Source organism: Coloeus monedula (assembly GCF_965178545.1).
Source record: "Coloeus monedula genome assembly, chromosome: 7".
NCBI lineage: Eukaryota > Metazoa > Chordata > Aves > Passeriformes > Corvidae > Coloeus > Coloeus monedula.
The window spans coordinates 18,644,819-18,668,595 of NC_138787.1; the positions used below are offsets into that span (position 1 = coordinate 18,644,819).

Genomic DNA, 23,777 nt, shown 5'->3' on the forward strand with positions numbered 1-23,777 from the left:
GGAAGCCCGCGGGGGACCCGGCCTTTAATGTGCGGTCCGGCCGCGTTCCGGGTGAGTTTGTAAACACGGCCCGGCCCGGCTCGGCCCGGCGCGGTGGCTCCTCCTCCCTCCGCGCTGCGGCGGTGCCGGGCGGGCGGGGGCGGCGGGGCGGGAGCGGCACGGCGCGGCGGTAGGCGGGGGATGCCCGGGAGGCAGTAACATGGCGCCGCTGCTCCTCTCCGCGGCAGCCCCCTCCCCCAGCGCGGCCTGCGGCTCCCGCCGCCCCTAGAGCGGGGCGGGGCGGCCCGGCCGGCGCCGCGGACACCGGTACCCGCCTGGAGGTAGGGCCTGGCGGGCGGCCCGGGACGCGGGGCGGCGAGGCGAGTGGGTGGGGGGGTGAAGGGGGCTGCAGCGCATCCGGGACGCGGGGTGCCCCACGGCGGCATCGCCGGGACCGGCGCGGAGGGCGGGAGGAGGGAGCAGCCGGGCCTCGCCTTTCCGCCTCGTCTTTGCTCCAAGGAGGCCTCCGTCTGCATCCATCGTCGTCTCTGGAAGGAGAACTTGGTCCGTGCCGGTGCTGGAGTGGAGGGTGCGGAGAAGGGTACGGGTGTGGGGGATGTTGGGCGCGGGGGTAAGAACAGCTTTTCTGCACCAGAGGGAGGTGTTGGCCTGCCTGGGGTCTGGCCGTGGAACTGAACCTCCTGGACCAGTTGCCTCATTGACTTTGCCTGTTATTGTGCATAATGTCTCTCTAGTTGTCTAATAAAAGGTCTCTGAAGGTTTCACGTGAAAAAACATGCCACAGACCCTCAATTAGTGGTAGCTGCACGGTGCTTTAAAGCACAAATGTTTTATGCCAAGATGCAACCTCATGTTTGGAGTTAGGGGATATGTGTGCTGCCATGTTGCTTCTGCAGTCTTACTCATTCTACAGCCTTTTTGCATCCCTGTTCTTGGAGGGAGATCCATTCGTGTGTTTTTATGCCCTGTTCATGCACTGTGTGTCCCTCATTTGCTTTTCGTTCTGTTGCTTTCTCCCAGAGGTGTTTATCTTCCAGTAGTGATGCTGTCACCTGTTTCCTTGCACTGAAATGAGAAATTTGAATGACCTGAATACTCTGAATCATCCTCTACTTTCCAAATAATGACCACAAACATGGCTAAAATGTTTTTTATATACCACCTTTTAAAACAGTGGGTTTGTTTTCTTTTTGACATATTCTGCTCATGGCAGTGAATGTCACATCCCTACTTCTTGCTGAGCGTAAAGCCAGGTAAGAGGTAATAAGAACAAACGTTCTGAAGTTTGGGTCCTAAGACTGCTAGGTCTGTGTTAGATGCTAAATTCAGCCCCCCCGATAGGATGTGGACCAGTCCCTGTGGTTCTGGTCTTCCACAGGTGTTTTAGGTAGGATTTCTTGAGCCATCTGCTGAAACAGGTTGTTGTCTGTTAATGGACATCCCATTGCAGACGTAATTTCAGAGGGACAAACTGTAGTCCAGTTTGGCATTCACTTGGATTAACTCTGAAGTGTTCATAATTATGCAATCCAGAATCAAAATTGTCAAGTTGTCTTGTTAAAAAACAAAACAATAATTTTGTCAGGGACTGGTTGTTATATAATGCTTCAAAAGAATTGTCAAATAATAAGAAACCTTAATGTGTACATAAAGTGAAGCAGCTCTTTTAAAAATCCATTGGGATTTTATGTTTCAGTACTGACGTTGCATGCTAATGCTTAATCAAGTAGTTGAGCTTTTGATCTTCTTCATAATGTTGTTGATATTCTATCCTGACTTGAATTCTAGAAATATGAATATGTTTGGTAGGTCTTTTTCCAGAAACTTCTAGATTATGTAGTATCTAATAAAATGCTTTCAGATCATAAATTTAATAATATTTACTTTTATTAATAATCTTGTTTTTCATGCTGCTTTTCTTTTATGACCACACTGAACAGCATGAACTATGATATTATTTTCATTCTTTTGTCATTAAATTTTGAATGTGCCTAGTGCTAAAAATCCCTTTTCTGTCGTCAGCTTTTTCTTCTTCTACTCTTAATTAACTTGAACTTAAAAATATACATTTTTGCCTCCATGAAGTTTTCCTAACTTAAAGTTATTTATAATATTAACATTCTTAATAGTCTCTTAACATAGTCTTGAGTTTCTGCATAAAAATTACGCATTTTCAATTTTCAAAGAAGCAAATGTGACTCAATACTTTTAACTTTTATTTTGATACTGAATAGATTTCAAGTTACCATTGTTCTGCATAACTGAACTATATTTGTTTCACATATAATATGCACTCTAAGGAGGCATTGAATATAGTTAGTGACAAATATTAGTCAGTATTTAATAATTATGCAGTAAATGGGGTTTTTTTCACATTTATGCTGTACTGTTTTCAACTTTGTTCAGTGTCAGCTTTGGTTCAGCCTGAGAACTTTTCCATTAGCTTCCCTTCAGATAAGAACTTCTCTTCAGGAAGGCATTCCAAGAAATATATCATGTTTCCTTTCTAGGTAAAGCCAGTGGTCATTTATATAAGTGCTTACAGGAAAGAAAAAGATCATTCTGTTTTAATGAGCAGGAGGAATCCTGTAGTGGAATATTTGATATATTTAAAGATTTTTAGAATTAAATTCTTAATTAATTAATTCAATTTTAGACTTTTTAATTTGTTGAAGCTAGTGTATAAAAATGAGCTTGGATTTCTAATGTGTGTTAGGTTGAAGATGTTCAAACCTAGATAAATGAACTGGGGCAAGTAAGCCCTAATATCTCTAAGCAAATTGTGAAAAGATGGGAGGAATATTAACCCCTCTGTGCTCTTTTCTGAGGTTCATTGACTTTTTGCTTATCTACAAGAGCTGTATTCACATAGCCTGAATTTTTAGTAAGTTAAAGAAAGATATGGGGTGTCTCTGAAAAATACTTAAGCCAGAGGGTTGAATTAGAAGCCACCATGTTCAGCCAACAGGAAGTGTTAGGCCTAAGGACCTTTCTTTATGCCATTAGTGCTCTCTGTTTACCAGAAATGTGTCTTCTTGTGGAAGAAGCCACTCCTGCAGCTGAAGGAATTTATTGCTTTGTTTCTGCATATGTGACTATCTGTCCAACTGGCTTTCTTGTTCTTATTGCAACTTGTTAAATCAATCATCCTTACTTGTATCTTTCCTTCTTGTCCAGATGCTCTGCCCTTTATAGAATTTAGACAAATTAGGGAAGGTATGGAATTAACTTCAGACATCAGATGCAAGCAGTTACTTAATAATATCAGCAAAAAGTGCCTAACATTTGACTTTCTAGAAGAAAAAATTTGAGCATTATGCTAGCAGCGTAGTGTGAAGAAGGAGCTCCTGTTTTCCTGTTTGCCAGCTATTGCTATTTACAAACTTTAAATATTCTGGACTACAGCAGAATCTATTAGGTTACTTTCTGCCAATCCCACTTTCATTATGAGGAGTAATGTTTTAAATTTTCAAGCTTTATCTCCTCCATTTCCTTCATTGTTCAGTTTTATTTTTTAGGAATGCCAAATTCGACAGTGTTACGGAAATAGAGTCAGATCACTTCTGAAAGTGTCCTGTAGTGGTCAAGTATTAACTACACCACTTTTGCTTCACCTTTCTTCTTTTGCTTTATAGGAAACAGAAAATACAGCTGTTCCAGTCCCTCCAGGTAAGTAGAGCAATGGGATTTCTTCCTTTTAAAATACAAATTAATTTTTTCAAATTTATGTCTCTTCTTTTTAAGTGGTGTATTCTACCTATTAACATCGGATTTTTACTGAAATCACAGCTTGCAAATCTACCTGTATAGTAAATTGTGGAAATAAAGATAGACTCAAATGTGGGAAGTGATTGAAATTTATGATGTGACTGCTGTATGCAAGCATTCAAAGTATAAGGGCGCCGTGTTCATTTTGACTTTTGTTGATATTTGTTTGGTTGTATAAGAAAGCCATCCCTTAATTGTGAGGCGTTTAAATTTAGAAAACAAAAATAGCCACCTCCCCCCATCTAAAGAAGTCATGGAAGGAGCTAAGCAAAACACTAAATTCAGCTCTTCAGGTAACCATTAAGAGGCTGTTATTCTTTACTGTGGCAAATATGTTCAGTTCACTTTACTTTCAATAAGTATGTACTCTAGAACTCGTAAAAGTTGATAGAACTTAAAGTTTTTGGCCTGGTTCTTTTATGCTTCAGTTTCCTGTTATAAAATGAAGCTTTAAAGTAAAGTCTTACATTACCTAAAGTAGTTATACACTATGATGAGATCAACAGAAAAGTTTAGTAAGAGTTAATAATTCTCTATACAGTAAGGCTTTGTATGTTGCAGTAAAAGGGGGCACAATCCCAGATCCAGTGTAATGAATAAAAGGAAATGTTGACTAGACATGATCAGGCTTGAGGAAATGCAAACATCCGTAGGAAAATACATCACTGTTACTGTAACATAAGCACTTTGTAATGTTTGGACTCAGAGAAGATCAAATGCTGATGGACTACTATAATTCTTACTTGTCTCGGTGGCCTGATACAGTTTTTGTCCAACTTTTCATCTTTTTCAAACCAGACTGTACAGGTGTTTCTTGGGTTGGAGCCACATGCAAGTGGTCAGTGTAGCTGCAAGGCTTGGGTGTGCTTCTCATGTAAGCAGTAGGAGATAAATCAGCTGCTACTGTAGCTGCAGACTGACACATTGTCCTCTGTGGACTATCCAGTTCGGGAGGGTGGCACACTTGTAAGAACATGTATCTCTTCTTGCATGTTGGCCAAAAGAAGAATGCTGTCATCAAAAGTTTTAACATTTTTGTTTGTTCTTGGGGCTGTGCGTGTTCGTAGTTGTGTTTTCTGTGTTCGGTTCTGGCAGTTTTCTTCTGTGCTGTTTGTGTCAGCCCTGATGTTACAGGAGGGCAGTCTCTGTATTGCTACAGTGCTTAAAATAAGTAATCACAGGGTAAGACTGCACTGCCTGTGAGTGGCTCTGTGCATGGATGTCTTTTTGCACACACCTTGCTTTCTACAGGTACATATGGTACCATTTACATATGGTAAAGTAGAGGCTTTAGCTGCAAGTTTGGTGAGTCTTTAGTAGGTGTGTGAAGAATTACTTTTCTCAGCAAATTTGAATAAGTTATTGCAAAGACTATCGATATATATACATTTTAAACAGCTGTTTAAATGTTCAGTAGAAAAATTTTGAAACAAGGTGTCAGTTGTGTTTTCCATGCTCCCATATGTAGGCAATTAAGAGAAAACAGAAGAATCTGTAGCAGTTAAATAAGCCAACAAGACATGACTTAAGTCAGTGTATGATTGTATTCTTTGTAACATTGTCTGCAGAAAGGTATTTTGAAAGCAAGCCTCAGACTATGTAATAATAGTTTCCACAAAGTGTACCCAAGGTGTTTAATTATAATCTTATGGAAATATTCAGATAATTGTTGAAGCTATTTTTGTAGCAAATTTAGATAAATATTAAGGTGACATTTTGTAGAGACATCTTTATTTTTTAAATAAGCACACTGCTCTAAATATTAGTGAATTACCTGCAAACTCATTTTTATTTCTCCGTATTATATATATTTTCAAGATGGATGTATACTTATTTATATATTTACTGTATCATTTACATTCCAAACATGATAAAAGAGGCTTGCTACATTTTAAATAGGCATGATGTGAATGTATTTTACTTTTGTGGTGAAAGTACAGAGCAAACACCAAAAAACTGAGATTATTTTCTGATTTTAGTACTGAAGTTGATTATCCTGCCAAGGTTATTTCAAGTTTTTCCTGTGTTCAGCTCTGATCCTGTTACTGTGTGACTGGAATTCTACATACGGATTTCTTTATGCTACTGAAAGGAATGTAGGGTTTGAAGCTTACAGAAGAAAGTTGCAGTTCAGTGGACTGTAGTAAGAATCATTTCACTGAATGTTCATTCTATCTGAAGAGATGAGTTAAGGCTGGAGTTTCACATTCATGCTGGATTCCTTCAGGAACTGTCTTTTTTTCTATGGGACAAGGTGTTAGCTGTTGCCTAGGTAACAGTCCAGGGTGTCTATAATTCCCCTTTAGTGACAGGGTTATCACTTCATCTATTACATTTCTCATTTGGCTTTGTGAGTAACATTTTTGTCAAGATGGCATCTAAGTTGCTATTTTGGCTTTCAAGGGAAAGGTATTTCCTAAATTGTTCTTTCTTACTGTGATATTCTCACTTGGAGCAATCAGTCTACAACAGAGAGAGACTTTCGAAATTAGAGTGGCAATTACAAACTTTTTTTTTCTGAAAATTTGCCTTGTCTGTGTTAGTTTTGTTATGCCTGTCAGGCAACATGCAATCCACAAGGAAAAGAGGAGGCAAAGGATGGGGTTTGTGTGTATTTTGTAGCAGCAGCGGGTTTTTGATCATGCAGAGTCTTCTAAAGGTGTCAGAATATTACCCAGGTTTGGATGGTCTATTGCAGTTGTTAACCTCTGTTCCTTGCTGTGATATCTTTATGGTATGCTCTAAATTTCCAAGTTATCTTGGATTGCTCAGAATGTCATCCAGTCAAATTTTGAATTTCTGTAAGGGTAGAGATTCCACAGCCCCACTTAGCAACCTGTTCCAGTGTTCAGCAGCCCTCACTGTGGGATTTTTTTTATTTTTTAATACTGTGTTTTCCTCTTCTTCTACAATTGCCCTTAACTTTCTTGTTAACTTGTGTCTTGTGAATGTTACATCTCATCCTTTTATTATACTCTACCTAAAGTCTGGATCTGACTTCTCTATATCAACACATTAGATAGTTTAAGACAGCAAGTAGATGCTTCTTTAGCACTCCTTCTCCATTCTGAATTTGCTTCCTGATGTTCCTCCTGTTATGTAGTAGTCCAGCCTCCTAACCATTTTGATGGGGCCCCCAGATGTTTGCTCTCCAGTTCATCAGCTGTCTTGAGGGGCTCAGCACTGGATATGGCACTTGAGCTATATAGCCTTATGGTGCCAGATAGAGGAGGATAATCACTTCCCTTCATCTCATTGCTGTACCATTGCTAATTCATTCCAGTAGCCTCTTGTCTTTCAGTGCTGCAACTGACATGATGCTGAATCCAACTGGCTTTGTTGTCCACCAGGAGTTACAGGTTCTGCCCCAAAGCTGCTTGGCACCAGTTGCCCCTCAGCCTCCACTGTTGCATGGAGTTATTTTGTTCTAGGTGCAAGCCTTGCATTTGTCTTTGTAATAGGTAAATACAATTCTAACCAATTTGGCTGCACTAATGAATGTGTGCCCTTTGTTTTCCCATCCTGTCAGATCTAGTTTCTGTTTAGATTTTAAACGTCCAAGGTCTTGCTTGGAATGCGAGTGGACTTCTTTTCTCTTTTAGGTACAAAAATTTCAGTGCTTCAACATAATTTTTTTTCCTCAGATGTTATCCGGAATCTCTTTACAAGGGATTACCTCGCAAAATTCCATGTGGTCTGCAGTCAAATAATGTTACAAAGATGAGGAAATGAATTTATCTCCAATTTTTTTCCAGTAAGTTTGCCAGAAGGACAGCGCTGCTTTTCTTTTTCACAAGGATTGATTTTTTAACTTGCATCAGGCATTCAAAATTCACAGGCTTTACAAACCAAAACATGGAACCAGATACAACTTCACATGCAAATACAAGCTCTGGTAATACTCCTTTAAAAGAGAAAATGAGTGGACTTAAAAAATTGATCTTTACATCTTCTCACCTAGGAAAAATACTAGCAGCATGGAGGGAGTAGGTTTTATGGCCAAAACTGCATCTCTCAGAGACTGGCAACAAAATACAGTAACTGAGTAGAAAAAATGTCCTACATGCCCTTTAGTTAATCAAAATCTTCATCCTTTGGATAAAAAAAAAAAATCAGAGTTGTTTCTTACATCATCTGACATTTCTGATATGGATATTACTAGTCTGCTCATAATACATATCCATATGTGCGTATTGGCATATGGTGGCATATGTAGCCATTATATAAGTATATGGTGCCCTATGATCACAGGTTTAACAAAACTAATTCCTCTTGAGATCTAAATGAGACTAACTCTGTTAGTTTGAGCCTACATTTAAAGAAATAAGATTGTTGCATAGCTGAAGAAGAGTAATAAGCTTGTGGGATAGCTGTTAAGTCTATTGAAGTTCCACATATTGTAAGGATATATTCCTAAAGTGTCATGGATAAGGACCTTATTTCTTACCCTGGAGCCTTAGTCATGAGTATTCAGACTTGCCCATAACCTCGTTAATATCGCTTATTAGTGAAAGTACCAAGTTCACAGTTTGCACAGTTCAAATACTTCATTCATTCAGAAACTTGAGACAGGTTGTGAACTCTTTGCAAAGAACAGTGGAACAGTCTTCATCCCTGATTTGCTTTGGCATCCTTCCTTTGGGATGTAAATGTTTCCCTGAGCTGTCAGTGCCAAAGACTCTAAAGTTTTCTGGCAGCCATTCGTCTCTTCTCGACTTCCGATCTCAGCTCAGTATCCTCATTCCTTTAAATGTATATCTTTAGAAGTTTAATGTTTAAAATCTCCTCCATGCCATGTTTTCCTTTCTTTGCTGTTGGGTGTACATTACAAAGGACACTGGGATCTCCTCCTCTTTGAAGGAATATCCAAAAAGTCTATACACAGTAGTTTTTTACTGTACAGGTACATCCAGAAGGATCAGGTACTGTGTAGTAATGAGTCTGAAATGGTTTGCTTATGCTTACTTGATATGTCTTGTGTCTAGTGCCCAGGTGTGTACCAGAAGTGTGCATTCTTAGGATGGTTAAACAATTTGAGAATCTTTGCAACTCTACATGACCAGCATGCTGGGGGAGAGATGGATTTATTCTGCCTATGACATTTAATCATAAAAACATCTTTATTCATCTTTATTTGCTTCATCTGTCTAAGTAGTGTTCAGAACTAACACTGTTAGTTCTTCATACAAATACTCATTTAAAGATGAATGTATTTCCTCCAGCGTAAAGCCACAGATGCCACACTAATTAGAGGATGTATTGAAGTAAACAATTTCTTTGAAAAACTGTTGTGTTTCATGGGTGGATAGTGGACATTTTATCATTTATCTTTACAAAATCATGCATTATTTCATTTTTAGCATGCATAGTAATTAATATCTTCTTTTAGTTACAGTTCATTGCCATGAAAAGGAGGATATGATAGTTTGCCCTATGAAACAGGTTTATATGTGAAATTTGGCAGGTATGTGTATTAGTGTGTGGGGTGAGTATGCAAAACAGTGCCAAGTATAATTAATATCTTATTTCTTTCCTAAGTATTTTTAGTCTGTCAATAATTTAGTAGCTGAAACATTAGTATAGTGCATATTTTTGTAATTAGATTTGTAACGGTTTACACAAAGGGCTGTGTGCCAACTTACCTTTAATGATGAGCTTTAAATAAAGATTGTGAAAAGGCTAAGTAGTCAACACTTCTTCCTCGTCTGTTGGCACCATAACCTTGACTGTGTGGTATTGTCTGCTGCTTTGATCTCTTTTTAACTGTGAGAATTGGATCATTAATACAATGTATTTGATTTCAGTGACAAGTTGTTCATACTATGCTTTCAGATACTTTTTGCAATTAGTCATGTTACATACAAACATGTGGATTTCTGATTGAGGTGTAATGTTCAGAAACTGCTGTGGTGGATTTTGTGTACCTTCCTGACAGAGCTTGAAAATCCATTTGAATCATGGGTATTTAGAATATTAGTGTAGTCAGAAGGTAGAAATTCTTGCCCATAAGATATTAAAATAGCCTGTGGATGTTGATGTATTGATAATTTGTTGCAATATTTGTAAAATTTGTTCCATTCTAATTTTAATACAGGTAGCACAACGACCTGTGGAATATGAGTGATGACAAACCCTTTTTATGTACTGCCCCTGGATGTGGCCAGGTAATGGTCTGAACTGAAGTTACTAGCATTGATCAAATAAAAGTAAACCAGTGAAATGTATTTTTAGGGATTGACGGAAAGGGGCTTATGATAATTGCTAGAAAGTATTTTTATTTTGCTGAAAGGCAAGAATTTGTAGCATGTTATATGTTTATCCAAAATGCTATCCACAGAAGAAAAAACTAATTAAATTATTCTTTCTGAGCTAAAAATAATTTAATTTGCTAGCCCTGCTTTACTTGCTTTCATTAGGAAAATAATCAAGACCTAACTTGTATGAGATAACCTGCATTTTCTAGGATATTTCAGTGTTGGTGGGGAGCTCAATGTGAAGGTTCCTTGTCACTACTCTTCATAGCTGTGGTGACTGCAGATATTTATTGGCATAAGTTTGTTTTATGTATGTTGTTGTGTATAGGAAGATTGTAACAATATGCATGCCACAGAATATATTTCAATTCCTATTGTAGTTTTAATGTATTCTAGTAAATAGCATTTGTGTGTGTGTGTATATATATATATATAGGTGAATGTGAACAGAAAAGTGAAAATATTGTGGAGTATTTTAGCAGATGGTTGCTTAAAAGGAAGCTGTCTTAACACTTTTATTTAGTATCCTGAAAATAAATGCATTTGCATTATCTGCTGTGTGTGGTGGACATCCCTGCATCCTGTGTATTAAATTATTTCATAAGCTGATTTTTTTTCATAATATAATGGTTGCTGCCTTTTTATAGAATCGATTTCATAAACAAGATGTTTTTCCTTATATTTGTGCACTTCAATTTATTTGGATTTTGAGTTCAAAATACTCTGATTTTTATTCTGGAAACTTAGTTTTTATGATGAACGACAGTATTAATGTTATATTAATGTAGTCTTCTGTATTTAAAGCAGGAGAGGACTAAGATTTCTTGTTATGTGTAGTATGTTCAGAGATATCAAAAGTAACAGAAGAGGATTGCTTTCTCCTAAGCAACGTGTTTGTCCCCATCCTAATTGAATCTCATTGCAGCGTATACTGTCAGAAGTTTTGGTAACTAAATCTCACAGAAGACATATCATGGGTCTACAGCAGTCCATGTTTCCAGGGAAGGTGAAGAGAGAAGTTCATGTCCCAGAAAATGGGCAAGGCTTCTCCAGATGCCAGCTTCGTGCTGTAGGACGGAGAGAGGGAGTCAGGATCTGGACATCCTCTTCCCTCTGGAAGAGCTGGTGCACCACTTTGTGAGGACAGAAAGCTACATTTAAGTCTTTTGGGGTGATAGAATGCAGAAATTTCTGACTTACTCTGTATGCAGAGATAAGGCGCAGGAGTTACAGAGAGCTGGTATTTGCAACCCTGGGCAATAGAGTTGTAAGGGACAAAAAGTCCCTTGCCTGTTTCACCCTTACAGTGATCCCGCATTTTTAATTTCCCTCACAGTTCCACATGTACATGTCCTTTCTCATGGAAACATTCTGAGTTACTGTACTCTGAGGTCAATTCAGCTTATATGTTAGTTCCTGAGAGGTGATTCTTGGTGTGTGTCTGCTGTAAGATACATGTGGAGTGACTTAAATTAGTGAGGCATAAGAGAAACATAATTTGTGGCTCAAATGTTCACAAAACACATTAAGAATTACTATGTTTTGTGTAAAATGTGTTCTTTTTAGGAAAGCTGCAGCTCGGGAAACATTTTTTTATATTATGTCAATTGAAACACTAACTTCACCCACAATTACAGATGCATAGCAAATTGGTGAAAGTAAATAAATAGTGAAAGTAAGAATATCTCTTTTACAGCACATAGTTTGTCTGCTTACTGCTTTTTTTATAGCATAGACCTCAAATTTTGGGGAAAGTATGCATGAAACAAGCAAACCTGAGATGTTTGTAAAGTGCTGGTAGGTTTAGTTCATTCACAGCATTACAGTCGTCTGACATGGTTCTAGTGTTTCCCTTTCTACCTGCCTCTTGTTTATGTAGTAAATGGTCAGGGGCAGGAGCTATAGTATATTCTATCTTCATGCTGTTAAATGCAGTGAAGTTTGTGATTACAGATCAATTGTCATTATTGTGGTTATACACACAATGAAGTAGTCAAGTAGTGGTAATGAATTACTAGACATTGTCAAGAACCATTAATACAGCAAATGGTTGTTTGCTGCTGGTTGATGGAGGCAGCACTCCAAGATGTTATCTTGGACTTTTGATATATGCAGGTACTTACACTACAATTTCCCTGGTATCATACTTAGTTACTATGAGCATCATTTGAGTTTTATAATATTTCTGCTTGGTACTGTTGACCAAGGAACAAGATATATCTGCGTTAGACGGTTGCCTTTTAATGTAGTAATGATAGTTTTACATGTTGGAAAAATTGCTTTCTGTGGTATGGCATTTGCTGTGTTCACACTCCCAGTTTCAACTGTTTATTGAAACTTTCTGCTGCAGCGTTTTACCAATGAGGATCATTTGGCTGTCCATAAACATAAACATGAGATGACACTGAAATTTGGTCCGGCTCGTAACGATAGTGTCATTGTGGCTGGTAAGTATATACTTCTGTTAAGTTTATTCACCTTTCTGCTGGAATAGGCATATGTTTTATGCATTTTCTGTACATGATGCACAGATTAAGAGAATGCGATACATTTTCTTCACTATACTTGTCTGCAGTGTGTGCTTAGGCAGTGTTTTCTTACAGAATTCATGTCAGAATTTGAAGTCAGTATTATTCTCCATAAGTTACTTTTATTTGGATCTGGTATGTAATCCAAATATTTTTAAATTATCAATACTTAAATAATTGATTAAATTATGTAAGCATTCAGTAAGAACATGCTAGTAAAGGCTATGCCTAAGAGGATCTGGAACTAAATTAAGCTGTATTTCCGTTTTAATTATTCATTGATATTACTTGTCTCTTAAATTTTAAAGTACGTAGCATCTTTTACATATCACAGTGATATTAGAAGAATCAATCAGTGATTATTCTTCTGATGGGATAGTAGAAGAAAAATCAAAATTTTTGTTTTCATTTTGGCTTAAATTCAAAATACTTTATTTCCACCTCTAAATTCATGTTATACCCTTAGTAATTATAACTTTTGCCCAGGATCAGAGGTAATCACCAATGGATGATTGATTGCATTATATATTTGAGTTTTTTAATGAAGATGGCATGTGCTAAGTTTCTGTAGTTACAGTCAGTCTGGGGTTTTTTTCAGTGGTGGAGCAGCCTAAATGAGTTTCACAAAGACTTTGAGACATTTTCTGATTTTTTTTTTTTCCTTGTAAGTGGCTAATTTGTTACAATGAGCAGATAAAAAAAAGATTGCTCTTGAACTAGCAGTTACAAATTTTAAAATTCTAAATCTGCTCCTTGTCAATTACACCATAAGAAAAGAGACCTTTCAAATAATCAGGTGTTTAAAAATGAAACCATGACAGTGTCTCTGTGCAGCCACATTCCAGTGTAGGAATTGTTGTAAACACCAGGCTACATTACAAAGTTCAGACAATCATACCACTTTACAATATTTTAAATGCAAGTAACTTTGTGGGAAGTCTGGTTGATTTTGACCTGATAATAAGAGTGAAATAAGGCAAATTTGTATACTAACAGAAATTTTATATAAAGATGGTTTTGAAACTACTTCATGGAATAGTCACCCAGATGCTAGAAGTCTTATGATTCCAGCTTGATGTAGAGGCATCAGAGAAGCCAGTGCAATCTTGTGTACAGAGTCACACTTTACTTGCCTTTGGAAGTTCCATGCACTTGGAAGTAATAACTACTGTTGTCAAATTATGAAAAGACAGAAGCAAACTGCCTTTGAGCTATGCAGTTTTTTCATTTGTTTTTTTAAATAAAAGCCTTCATGTAGTCGTTATCTTTATTTGCAAATAGAGTCTCCTTGCTCATTGAAGTGTTCTGCTGTGCACTGGAGAATAGCTCCCTGTGGTTCACAGACACAGAAGAAATGCTGTGATTCCCTGCCAGAATTGTCAGGGGCTTGGTGGTTTGCAGGCTCCGGGTGCTTGTCTCCAGCAGGTGGAGTTTGCCTGCTGGCTGCCTCCCTGCAGGGCAGAACAGAGCCCGAGGGGTCCCCACCACCTCGTCTCTTTCTGTTTGTTTGTGTTCTGAAAAATATTTACAACAAGCAGGTTCATAAATGGTATTGTAAAAATAAAATTGGGGGGGGTTTATCCACTTCATTTCAGATCAGACACCAACACCAACTCGTTTCTTGAAGAACTGTGAAGAAGTGGGCTTATTCAATGAATTAGCAAGTCCTTTTGAAAATGAGTTTAAAAAGGCTTCTGAAGATGACATTAAGAAAGTATGTTCGAAACTTTTTTTCCTCAGAGATTCTACCTTTTTAAATCTGAAATTCCATTGAAAAAGCAAACTTTGGATTTATATGTTGCCTTCTAAACTATAGCAATAATCATGTTAACTGCTTATATGTGTTCTATGTAGAGAATACAAACCTATGATTATTCTTCTGAAGGTTAGTTTAGCTGATTCATTTTGCATAGTCAGCATTGACAATGGGACACATTGTCCTAATCATATAAGTGTCTAGTCCATGTCTGTTGAAGTTAACCACTAGTTTTGATTGAAATTTCATTAGGTCCTGAATAAGGAAGAAAGAGGTCTGAAAAGTAAAGAGTTTTTAGCAGAAAGAAAAACCCATGTGAAAACAATAGTATGCGAACACTGATCCTTTTGATTAGTTTTAAAATACTGATGTTACTCTAAGAATCAATCATCATAATAATGACAATTAAGTACTGACTAAATTTGAAGAAGTGTCAGTAATTTGGTTATTATTATGTTCACTATATGTTGAAATCACATTTGCCTAGAAATTATTGATTACAACATAAAGATCTACTTATTTTTTAATGTACAGATTGAAATATAAGAAAAACTTGAACTATATCTGTTTAGCAACTTCATGTTTTTGTGAGGAACTTGCCATACATTAAAGTGTTATTCTTGTTATTTATTTCAGTGCTTCCCAGTCATAACTGGTTAAGAACCTAAACATTTAAATACTTCTGCAAATAAAAAATTTTGTTCAATGTCCCCTTTGAATAATTTTGTCTTTAGTTGATTATCTGGGTGACTTCCATAGGTAGTGATTAAAAACATGGGTTTATACTCATTTATATAAGTTCTTCAAAATTGGTAGCTTCATTTTCTTTGTTTCAGTAAGGATTTTGAGAGGTACTTGTGAATAGGATGGATTATTATCCATTCCTGACCAAGCCTCACCCTTCCTTTGTAACAACTGTATCAAATAATGGATTTATAAGTTTACTTTTTTTAGTTGCTATATGCTGGCTGTTTTTATAACATGACATATGGAAAAACCAATTTTTCATTTACCAAGACTGTATTTTCTGTATCATTCACCACTGTCTTGGAGGCAGTTATATGTATTGCAAATTATTTTAAATATTTTATCTGTTGCTTTAACTGATACTAATTTTCCAAGCTGCCCTCTGTGTTACAAGATAAAACACAGTCCTGCCTTATCTCTGGATGATTTATATACATAAACAATAATGGCAAAATGTGGGAAAATATTCCATAATAGCACATTTTCTAGGGGATTGTAATTGAGTTTTTTCTGTAATATTTCATAGTTACTTGTGATATGAGAAGAGATTCCACTTCTTACAGTCTTCCCTGTCTATTAGTAATATATTGCACAGGAAAACTAGGAATTTAATTGAAAAAAAAAAACATTTGGAAAAACTTCTTTGGGGGAAATTTCTTCCAAAAGTATTTGGATAGCAGACTAGACAGGAATATAGGCTTTCAAATCTATGGTATTAAGTACTTTTGTAGCTCAATTTCTCTGGGGCATTTCAGATGTCCTAGTGAATTTTACCTGTGTTGTAGTATAAAATTTGCTTTTTCAGTAATTATTAGCTGCAATAAGCTTGAAATTATTTGTCTCTACTAACTTTCTCAGTTTGAAAATGTAGTTAGGATTTTGTGCTTTGTGGCATGAGATATAATAATATACACAATAAAATACCTTATTTTAGCTGTAATTTTTTAACTGTGGCACAGTTCTGCAGCTATAATTTTCTTGTGATTCTTGGAAATGGAAAAGTTTAGGAATGTTTTTAACTCTCAAGAAGAAAATACTTAGTCTGACCTTGGTGTTGAAAGACATAGATTGTACTGAGGATTGGTGTTCATGTAGGTGCTGGTAAAATAGTTTTGACTGGTAATGCATCTGCATCAAGATCTTTCAAACATCAGCACCTCTGTGTCATAATGGGCTGATATTTCTCTTCAGTTGCTTACATTTTCTTGCTCAGTTGCATTTTTTAAACATTGACTAATTGTGTTTTACATTGTTGCTCATAGATGCCTCTAGATCTGTCTCCTCTTGCAACACCAATTATAAGAAATAAAATTGAAGAACCTTCAGTTGTAGAGACAACTCACCAAGATAGTCCTTTACCTCATCCAGAGTCTACTACCAATGATGAAAAGGTCAGAACCCTTCTTTTTCTCTTTTTGGAATTTTTTTTTGGACTTTTCTGATGATCAGTAAATTTATTGTATATGGTGATAGTCACACTACTTAGCTGGTTGAAAGGAAAAGAGTTTTCATTTGCCACATTCCAGTGGATATATAGGTTACTTGTTCAGTTCTTCAGTTAGCTTTGTTCACTAGAATTATTTCTTTGCATCCAGTAAAGCCAGAAAGGAAATAAAATTTAAGATTTATGCTGTCTTAGAAAAGACTAAAAGGCCTCTTTATTCTTGTTTTTGCATCATCATTAGCAATGATCACTTCATTATGTGACTCGCAGTGTTTTCATCTTGTGAAGTTCTCTTGAAGTACAGAAAATGAAGCAATGTTAGTGAATTAATTATTTCTAGTATTCAATAAATAAAAACATTAGGAGCAGACCATAATAAAGCATTGAGATTGCTCTGGTCAGTCTTTATGTGCATCTTCAGTGGGCAGTCTGTGTATGAGGGGCTTAGCTGCCTTACTCCCAGAGATCAGCAGGACTTTTTAGGATCACAGGTAATTCAGATTGGAAGGGACTGCAGGATTTCCTGGTCCAACTTTCTGCTCAAAGCCAGGGTTACTTCTGAGATCAGACCAAGTTACTCAGTGCTTTGCACAGTCTGGTCTTGAAACCTCTGTGGGAGAGAGGCTGCTGTAAGAACAACCTAAAGTGTGTGACAAAAGTTAAAGAGAGTTTCAATTCAGATTTGTCTTTACTAAGCTTTTCTGAGTTTCATTAGTTAGCAAGGATGAGTAATCATGGGTAATCAAGGCAATCATGCAGTCTCAAAAATAGTAAAAGTGTTTTAAAGGAATATATGTGAAGACCTGCTTGGATTAAGTGAATCATAGTCCAAATCTTAAGTCTCCTTTATTTCAGAGGTTAGTTTATTTTTTTGCAAGTACTTATTCCAAGTAATCTAATTTTGGCAGAAGATAATATTACTGTCTTCTTACAATAGTGGTTCAGTATCTCATTAGCATCATTACAAGTGAAAATTATGTCTCAATGCTTGGCAGTATTTATGAACTTGTATCAGTGATGATGTAATTCCGGTGTGTCACTGTAACGGTGCTGCTGCTCAATGCTGTTCTGATGTGTGATTGTAGAGACAAGCTGAACAAGGCTGAGGGTGCTGCTTGGAGTGTACAGCTGAACATGACCTGCAGAAGTTGAGAAATGTGAGCAGTGTTGCTTAGTTAGATTTTTGTATTCTCCTTCTACAGATGTATTGAAGGCAAGAAGGGGTTTTTTTTAGGGTATAGCTGTTTTTAAAATATATGTGCCACTGTAACCATTTCGTTGGCTGCATATATTTTAGTAGCCTTTAGTGATTACACGCTCTTAATGTATGTGCAAGGCAGTTCTAATTTTCCTTGTAGTTGTCAAAAGAATTTCTTGGAGACCCTTAAAAAAGGTATGCTTAATTCTTTTCCAAGAGTTCCATGAGTTCTATTGGGCTTCAGTAAGAGCTGATACTCTGCTTTGAATAGACCAAGATATCACTGGAAGAAAGTCTTTAAGCCTTAAAATAGTAATAAGAGCTTTCAAACATTGTAGTTGTTTATTAACAGTACTTTAAAAGGGTGACCCTCAACAGAGCTTTAGCAGTTGCTTAGTTGTTGCCAAGTAGCTAATTGCCTAATTTCATTACTTTAAAACCAGTTGTTTTCTTACAGTCATAATCAAATACAGTATTAGTTCTGGCCCTCTATATTTCTGTATAAAGAATTCTGTGTATTTTTGATAGCATTAGAAAGCTATTGCATGAAATTTGCTTTTAGATAGAAAATACTTGCAAATATGCACATCTGAGAACACTTAAAGTAACTATCCTGTTCTGTAGTTTCCAATTCAGTGGGTTTTAGTTTCGAGAATATAGCAGTTGAAGTCCTTTTAGTAAGTCTAGTACCTTTGGGTAGGCTTAAACTTCTGTCCTGTAAGGAAAGGTAGGTAAAGGTAAGATCACTTTCACTTAATCTTATGATTGCAAATTCAACTCTATTTTTCTTGTTTTTTAGCAGAATATATTTACAAAGTATTTTATTCCAGACAAAATTTATACTTCATTAGTGCAATGCATTGGTGACCAATTGGAATCTTCCATAAGACTGGTGGGGCTATGGTTTTGTTTATATATACTCTTTAAATGTCAATTTCCTTTAAAGTCATACTTCTTAAATCTGCAGCTTATGTTTTTGCCACGTTGTTGCAATAACAGGCACCTGAATGCATTTTTCAGTGTAGCAAAGAGCAAGTTAGTGTAAAGAGGAAGTTGAAAATACTTTTTCAGCTGTATAAACACACTCGGGAGTAAACATGTTCGTTCTTTTTTTAGTGGCTGAAGATCATTTCTGATCTTGTAAACAAAGAATAAGTGCCATCTTTAATAACACAAATAATTGTATGTGAGGTTTCCATTTTCAGAATTTTAGATTTAGTTCAGAATTTTGTACGTTAATCTTTGACTATTGCTGAAATCTGGTTTCCGTAGAACACCGTGTCTAAAAATTTCAGATTGCCCTTTTCCTAATAGGGGTTCAAGCCAGGAAGAGACCCAGTTTTACAGTCTGTATTTATTAGAACATGCATTAATTAAGCTCCTGCTATGAACAGCAAAGAAGTATTCACAGAGTGCCATAACTGACTTGCTCACTTGTACATAGTTACATGGTTGCAGCAACAGTTGGGAGATCAATCCCAGCTGCTCACTCAGAGGTAGGAGGTGGTACTGACATGCCAGTGACTTCTAGGCAGGGTTCAGAAGGTGCTCAGAGGCAGGCTGGTTGGGACTCTGAGCAACCTGATCTAGTGAAAGATGTTAGCAAGGCAGAAGGGGTGGACTGGAATGGTCTCTAAAGGTCACTTCCAGCTCCAAGCAATCTGTGATTCTGTAAAAATCCTTCCAAGGGTCCATTCTTTATCAAGTTTACATATAATCTTGCAGTCTTTGTTCATGTGTAAGAACCATCGTGATTTTGAATGTTGCCTGAATTGTGCAGCTTGTTCATGCTAGCATACAGATTCAGCTGGTGTTCTGAATTCTGAATTTCCCACAGTCAAGCAGTTCAGTCTCATTTATGTTTTCCCTGTGACTCTTGAATAAGATCTGTAAGCTGTTACACCAAATTCCTTATTTCCAAAGAAATGTTTAATCCTGTCCTAAGAATACGCATTGGGCTTTTTTTTTTCTCTGTGTTTCCACAATTCTGTACTGGTTGTCTTCTTTTTACTGAAAGCTCATCTGTAATGCTAAGTGCAGTGTTCAGATATTATACCCCAGATTAATAATAAAACAATTTCACTTTCCTCCACACAGCTCACTGTTATTCTCCAAGAACTCTCATTCACTGTAAATAGTCTTTCAGGTCCCTTGGGAAAAAGCCTGAATGAACTAGTGCACCCTGATGACAAATCTAGCCTGTGAGCTTTTGGAGGGAGAAAATTTCTTCATCTAAAGTCTTTTCTTATGTAAAGCCCATAGTTTGCCAGCAAACTTACAGTTCTATTAATTGCTCAGAGGCTCACACACATTTGTGCATTGATATATAAAAAGACAAACAATCTGCTAAGAGAGCTCAGACTTTACTACTTACAGCTTTGTGGATGAATTTTCAGAACTTAAGCTTCATTGAAAGGAAATAATAGTCAGTGCAGCCTGTGTGACACAGGTGTAGAGATGTTCTCTTTGAATTACATTTTACCAGCAGAGCAACTAAAGTTTGCTGGTCTTACGAATGTGATTTTATGTGTCGCTGATTGCAGTAGCCATTGTCAAAAGAATAACTTGGAAAAAAGCCTGTCTGAAGGTAAATTTGAAGTCTGACAATATCAAGGGTCTCCTGAGAAGGAAGGCATTGGTTACAGTAAGGCCTTTCTGGGTTTTCAGAAACAGAAAGTACAGATAGAGAGTTCAATTGATAATGTACTTTACCTGGTTGCTAAGCTAAGAGCTATAGTGATTTCTGTCTACTCTTTATTTGCACCTGAGAAAGTTTAATTTCTGTGCTCAAATAATTTTTTCTGCATCAGGATATGCATATATTTTGCAGAGCTCTAAATGTAACACTCAAGTACTTTTATCACTCTAGTTAGAGAGCTACAGATAAAGGCTTAAAATTTTTTGTTGTTGTTGTTGCTGTTGTTTTTACTGAACTATAAACCTCTTGTTTCTCTTGTTTAAATCCAGAACAATGGACTGAAACTGAAATGTACATAAGGACACCATAAAACATTTTCTTTATTCAGAGTGTGGGTAAACACGATGGTTCTGATAGTACCATGGGTTTCTTGTGAAAAAAAATTAAAAACTGATCAAAACTGAATTAGAAGCAAGAAGTAGTAGTAGGTAGCCTTAGCATAAATTGAGCCAGGTTTGTCATAATACTAAAATCACTGTTGTTGAAACGATATTTACTTTGGTGGTTTAAATGATTCATCTAGAGGGGTTTGTTTTGAATGTTTTTAATTTTATAACTGATTCTGTTTGCATAATGTTACAAAAATTCTGATTTGTTCCATCAAACTGTGTTCATTTAACAGTTGGAATTAGTGGTCTGTAATTGTATTTTGCAAACTGATGAACCTTTATTTTTCCTCAGGAAGTGTCACTGCAGCAGACTGCACAGCCTACATCAACAATAGTTCGTCCAGCATCGCTGCAGGTTCCTAATGTACTGCTTACGAGTTCTGACTCAAGTGTTATTATTCAGCAGGCAATACCATCACCAACTTCTAGTACTGTTATCACCCAAGCTCCATCATCTAACAGACCAATAGTGTAAGTTACATAAGTCTTAGTAAAACGTTTTCTTGCAGAATTTGAAAATCTTGTTTATTTTCAGTTACTATTTCTGCAGTTAATATATGAATTTGAGATGCTTTGGTGTAATGTGGTGCTTTACTACACATGAAACATTGGACTTTCACTACATGTGAGATATAATGCCATGTTCTCCACATCACTAAGTTCATATTTTTGATCTCCAGATAAATATTACATTACGCCTGTAAAGAAACAAACCAATTTAAAATAATGTGTAAACTTGTTCTCTTCTCTGGATAAGTTTTCTTTTATATAGTTCATTCCTTTTTCAGTCCAGTTCCAGGTCCTTTTCCTCTGCTGTTACATCTTCCTAATGGACAAACCATGCCTGTTGCTATTCCTGCATCTATCACAAATTCTAATGTGCATGTCCCTGCTGCAGTTCCAGTAAGTAAGCATGATGCTATATTAATTTGAAAGTGGAGCAGATTTGCATAAGTGCAGCATAGAACTTAGTTTTAAGCACCTTGATAGCTGTTTTGGCTTCAGAGGGTAGTGCTGTCAAATGCTCTCTATTATGATAACATACTCAGGTTTTCTTCATTTTTATACTTTATCTGGTCAGCTTGTTAGACCTGTCACCATGGTGCCTAGTATCCCAGGAATCCCAGGGCCTTCCTCCCCACAGCCAGTGCAGTCTGAGGCTAAATTGGTAAGTGAAAAACTCCATTATTCCTCAAGAAGAATAACTTGAGAAATTAATTAAATTCTATTGCTTTTTAAAACAGCTTTAGTTTTCTTTTGTTAGTCTAAATTCTTCAAGTACAAATTTAATAAGAATAGAAAAATAACAGCTGCATTTATTTTACAGTTCTTTCCAATTCCAGCCTATGTTAGTTCTGTTCTTAATGGCCATTTTGACCTTATTTTTAGTCATTATTTTAAATTAATTAGATTTCTAACTAAACTCCTTCTTGCTTATTGTATCAGAGGATCAGAAATGTTAGCTGGGAGACAGACAAGATTAGTAGCATGTTAACAGTGAACATTTCCTTCAGAGAAGCAGAATGTTTCCTCCCAAAGGAATGATATTTCTTAAAGCTAGGAAAGAAAAATGTGGTTTTTAAAAATGTTTTCAGAATCTCAACTGAATATAGTCCATTTGGCAAGAGTTTTGCAATTAGATGTGTAGTACTGATACAGTTAACAAATTGTTCTGTATGGAGGTTGTTTCTGTTGTGTTGGGTGTTTTTTGTGGGGGATGAGGATTATTTGGAAAATTATTAAAACAAGTGAAAAATTGGTTTGTTTTTTGTTTTTGGGGGGCTGTTCTTTTTACTTAATATTAGTGATAATTTATAGTGGTAGTTTGAATTAATCAATTTACTGGTAAATTTTATGCAACATTAGGCAGTTGCTTCTCTTTTTTTCTGTCGTCTTTGTTTGTTCCAACTGTTCTAAAGGAATAGAAAATCTATTATTAAACAATAATTAACCCATTTATATATTTACAAGATGCCTCCGTAAACAGTATGTGTGAAATTGTGTTCCTCTTCCTTCAACTCTTACTTTGTGCTAAAAGAGAATCAGGAACACCTGCTAGATAAAATACATTTTTCTGCATTGATATTGGTAAGCGCGAGGATGCCCTTAGCATTCTTAGATACCTCATTTCTCTTGATCTAAACCTGTGGGCTTTCTTTCCTTACCTATTTTCTCAAGCCATAGTATGAAAAACAGTGAGTCTGGTTTTTCTGGAGTAGTGGGATTGCAGTAGAGTGAGCACACCGACACCACATTCACCAAATACTGGGACTGCTGTGGAGAGGTGGTTACCAGTGCACTGGCTCTGCCTGATGCTGTCAGCTCTTCCTTCATTGTCCTGCTCTGTTGAATGTGATGACTTTTGAAATAGTATTGAGAAAGACAGAAGGGAAGGAGGTCTGTTTCTGTGCATCCTTGCCCCCCAAGGAATGGGAAAAGGAATCTTTTAATACCTTAGAAAATATTTAAATGTAACCAGCTCTTATGAAATTAGAGTACCTTAAATCCAGGATAGAAGAATGTAAAAAAATGAAAGCAAGAACTGTTTTCTCAGAAACGGAACATGTTTTAGAGTCAGGAGACTCATGCTCTGAATTCTGCTTGAAATCCAGGAGGAATTGGCTCCAAATAAATTTTGAGCAAGAAATGAGGATTTTAAGTGTATTGCTGAGTGATTTGCTCTTAGAATGATTTAAAGGCAGAAGGGAAATACATGTATGTGGTGAAGACTTTGATCTCACATTGGAAGAAGCAATCACTCAAATGCAAAGGAAAACAAAGATCATTAGACTTAAAATTTAACAGTCTCATTAGCCTTCTCGTTACAAGTTAGCTAATATATGCACTTCAGTGATTGCTTATCTTTTTTTTAAGTGAGACTGTAAAAAGGGTATTTGCAATATTTCCTCTTTCCTTGTTACTTAATATGAAGCATGAGCAGAATCCAAGAATATCAGAATTATGTATATTTCTTGCGCTCATTTACTTTTATATA

At 36.6% G+C, this 23,777-nt stretch overlaps 1 protein-coding gene across 10 annotated transcripts in view; it reads left to right on the forward strand.

Moving 5' to 3' along the window:
• Positions 1 to 23,777, forward strand: part of ATF2 (activating transcription factor 2) — a 50,615-nt gene continuing 26,838 nt past the window's right edge. The window contains exons 1-11 of one of the 10 annotated variants that reach the window (XM_082284787.1): positions 1 to 51; positions 3,636 to 3,669; positions 7,413 to 7,522; positions 9,158 to 9,232; positions 9,863 to 9,932; positions 12,373 to 12,469; positions 14,146 to 14,264; positions 16,316 to 16,444; positions 21,075 to 21,253; positions 21,571 to 21,685; positions 21,864 to 21,950. In XM_082284787.1, coding sequence (XP_082140913.1) covers positions 9,885 to 9,932; positions 12,373 to 12,469; positions 14,146 to 14,264; positions 16,316 to 16,444; positions 21,075 to 21,253; positions 21,571 to 21,685; positions 21,864 to 21,950 — 774 coding nt within the window. In that variant the 5' untranslated portion in view covers positions 1 to 51; positions 3,636 to 3,669; positions 7,413 to 7,522; positions 9,158 to 9,232; positions 9,863 to 9,884. Of the gene's footprint in view, positions 52 to 155; positions 321 to 461; positions 581 to 3,635; positions 3,670 to 7,412; positions 7,523 to 9,157; positions 9,233 to 9,862; positions 9,933 to 12,372; positions 12,470 to 14,145; positions 14,265 to 16,315; positions 16,445 to 21,074; positions 21,254 to 21,570; positions 21,686 to 21,863; positions 21,951 to 23,777 lie in introns of those variants that run through there. The other 9 variants (XM_082284790.1, XM_082284786.1, XM_082284789.1 and 6 more) reach the window with 9 other exon arrangements.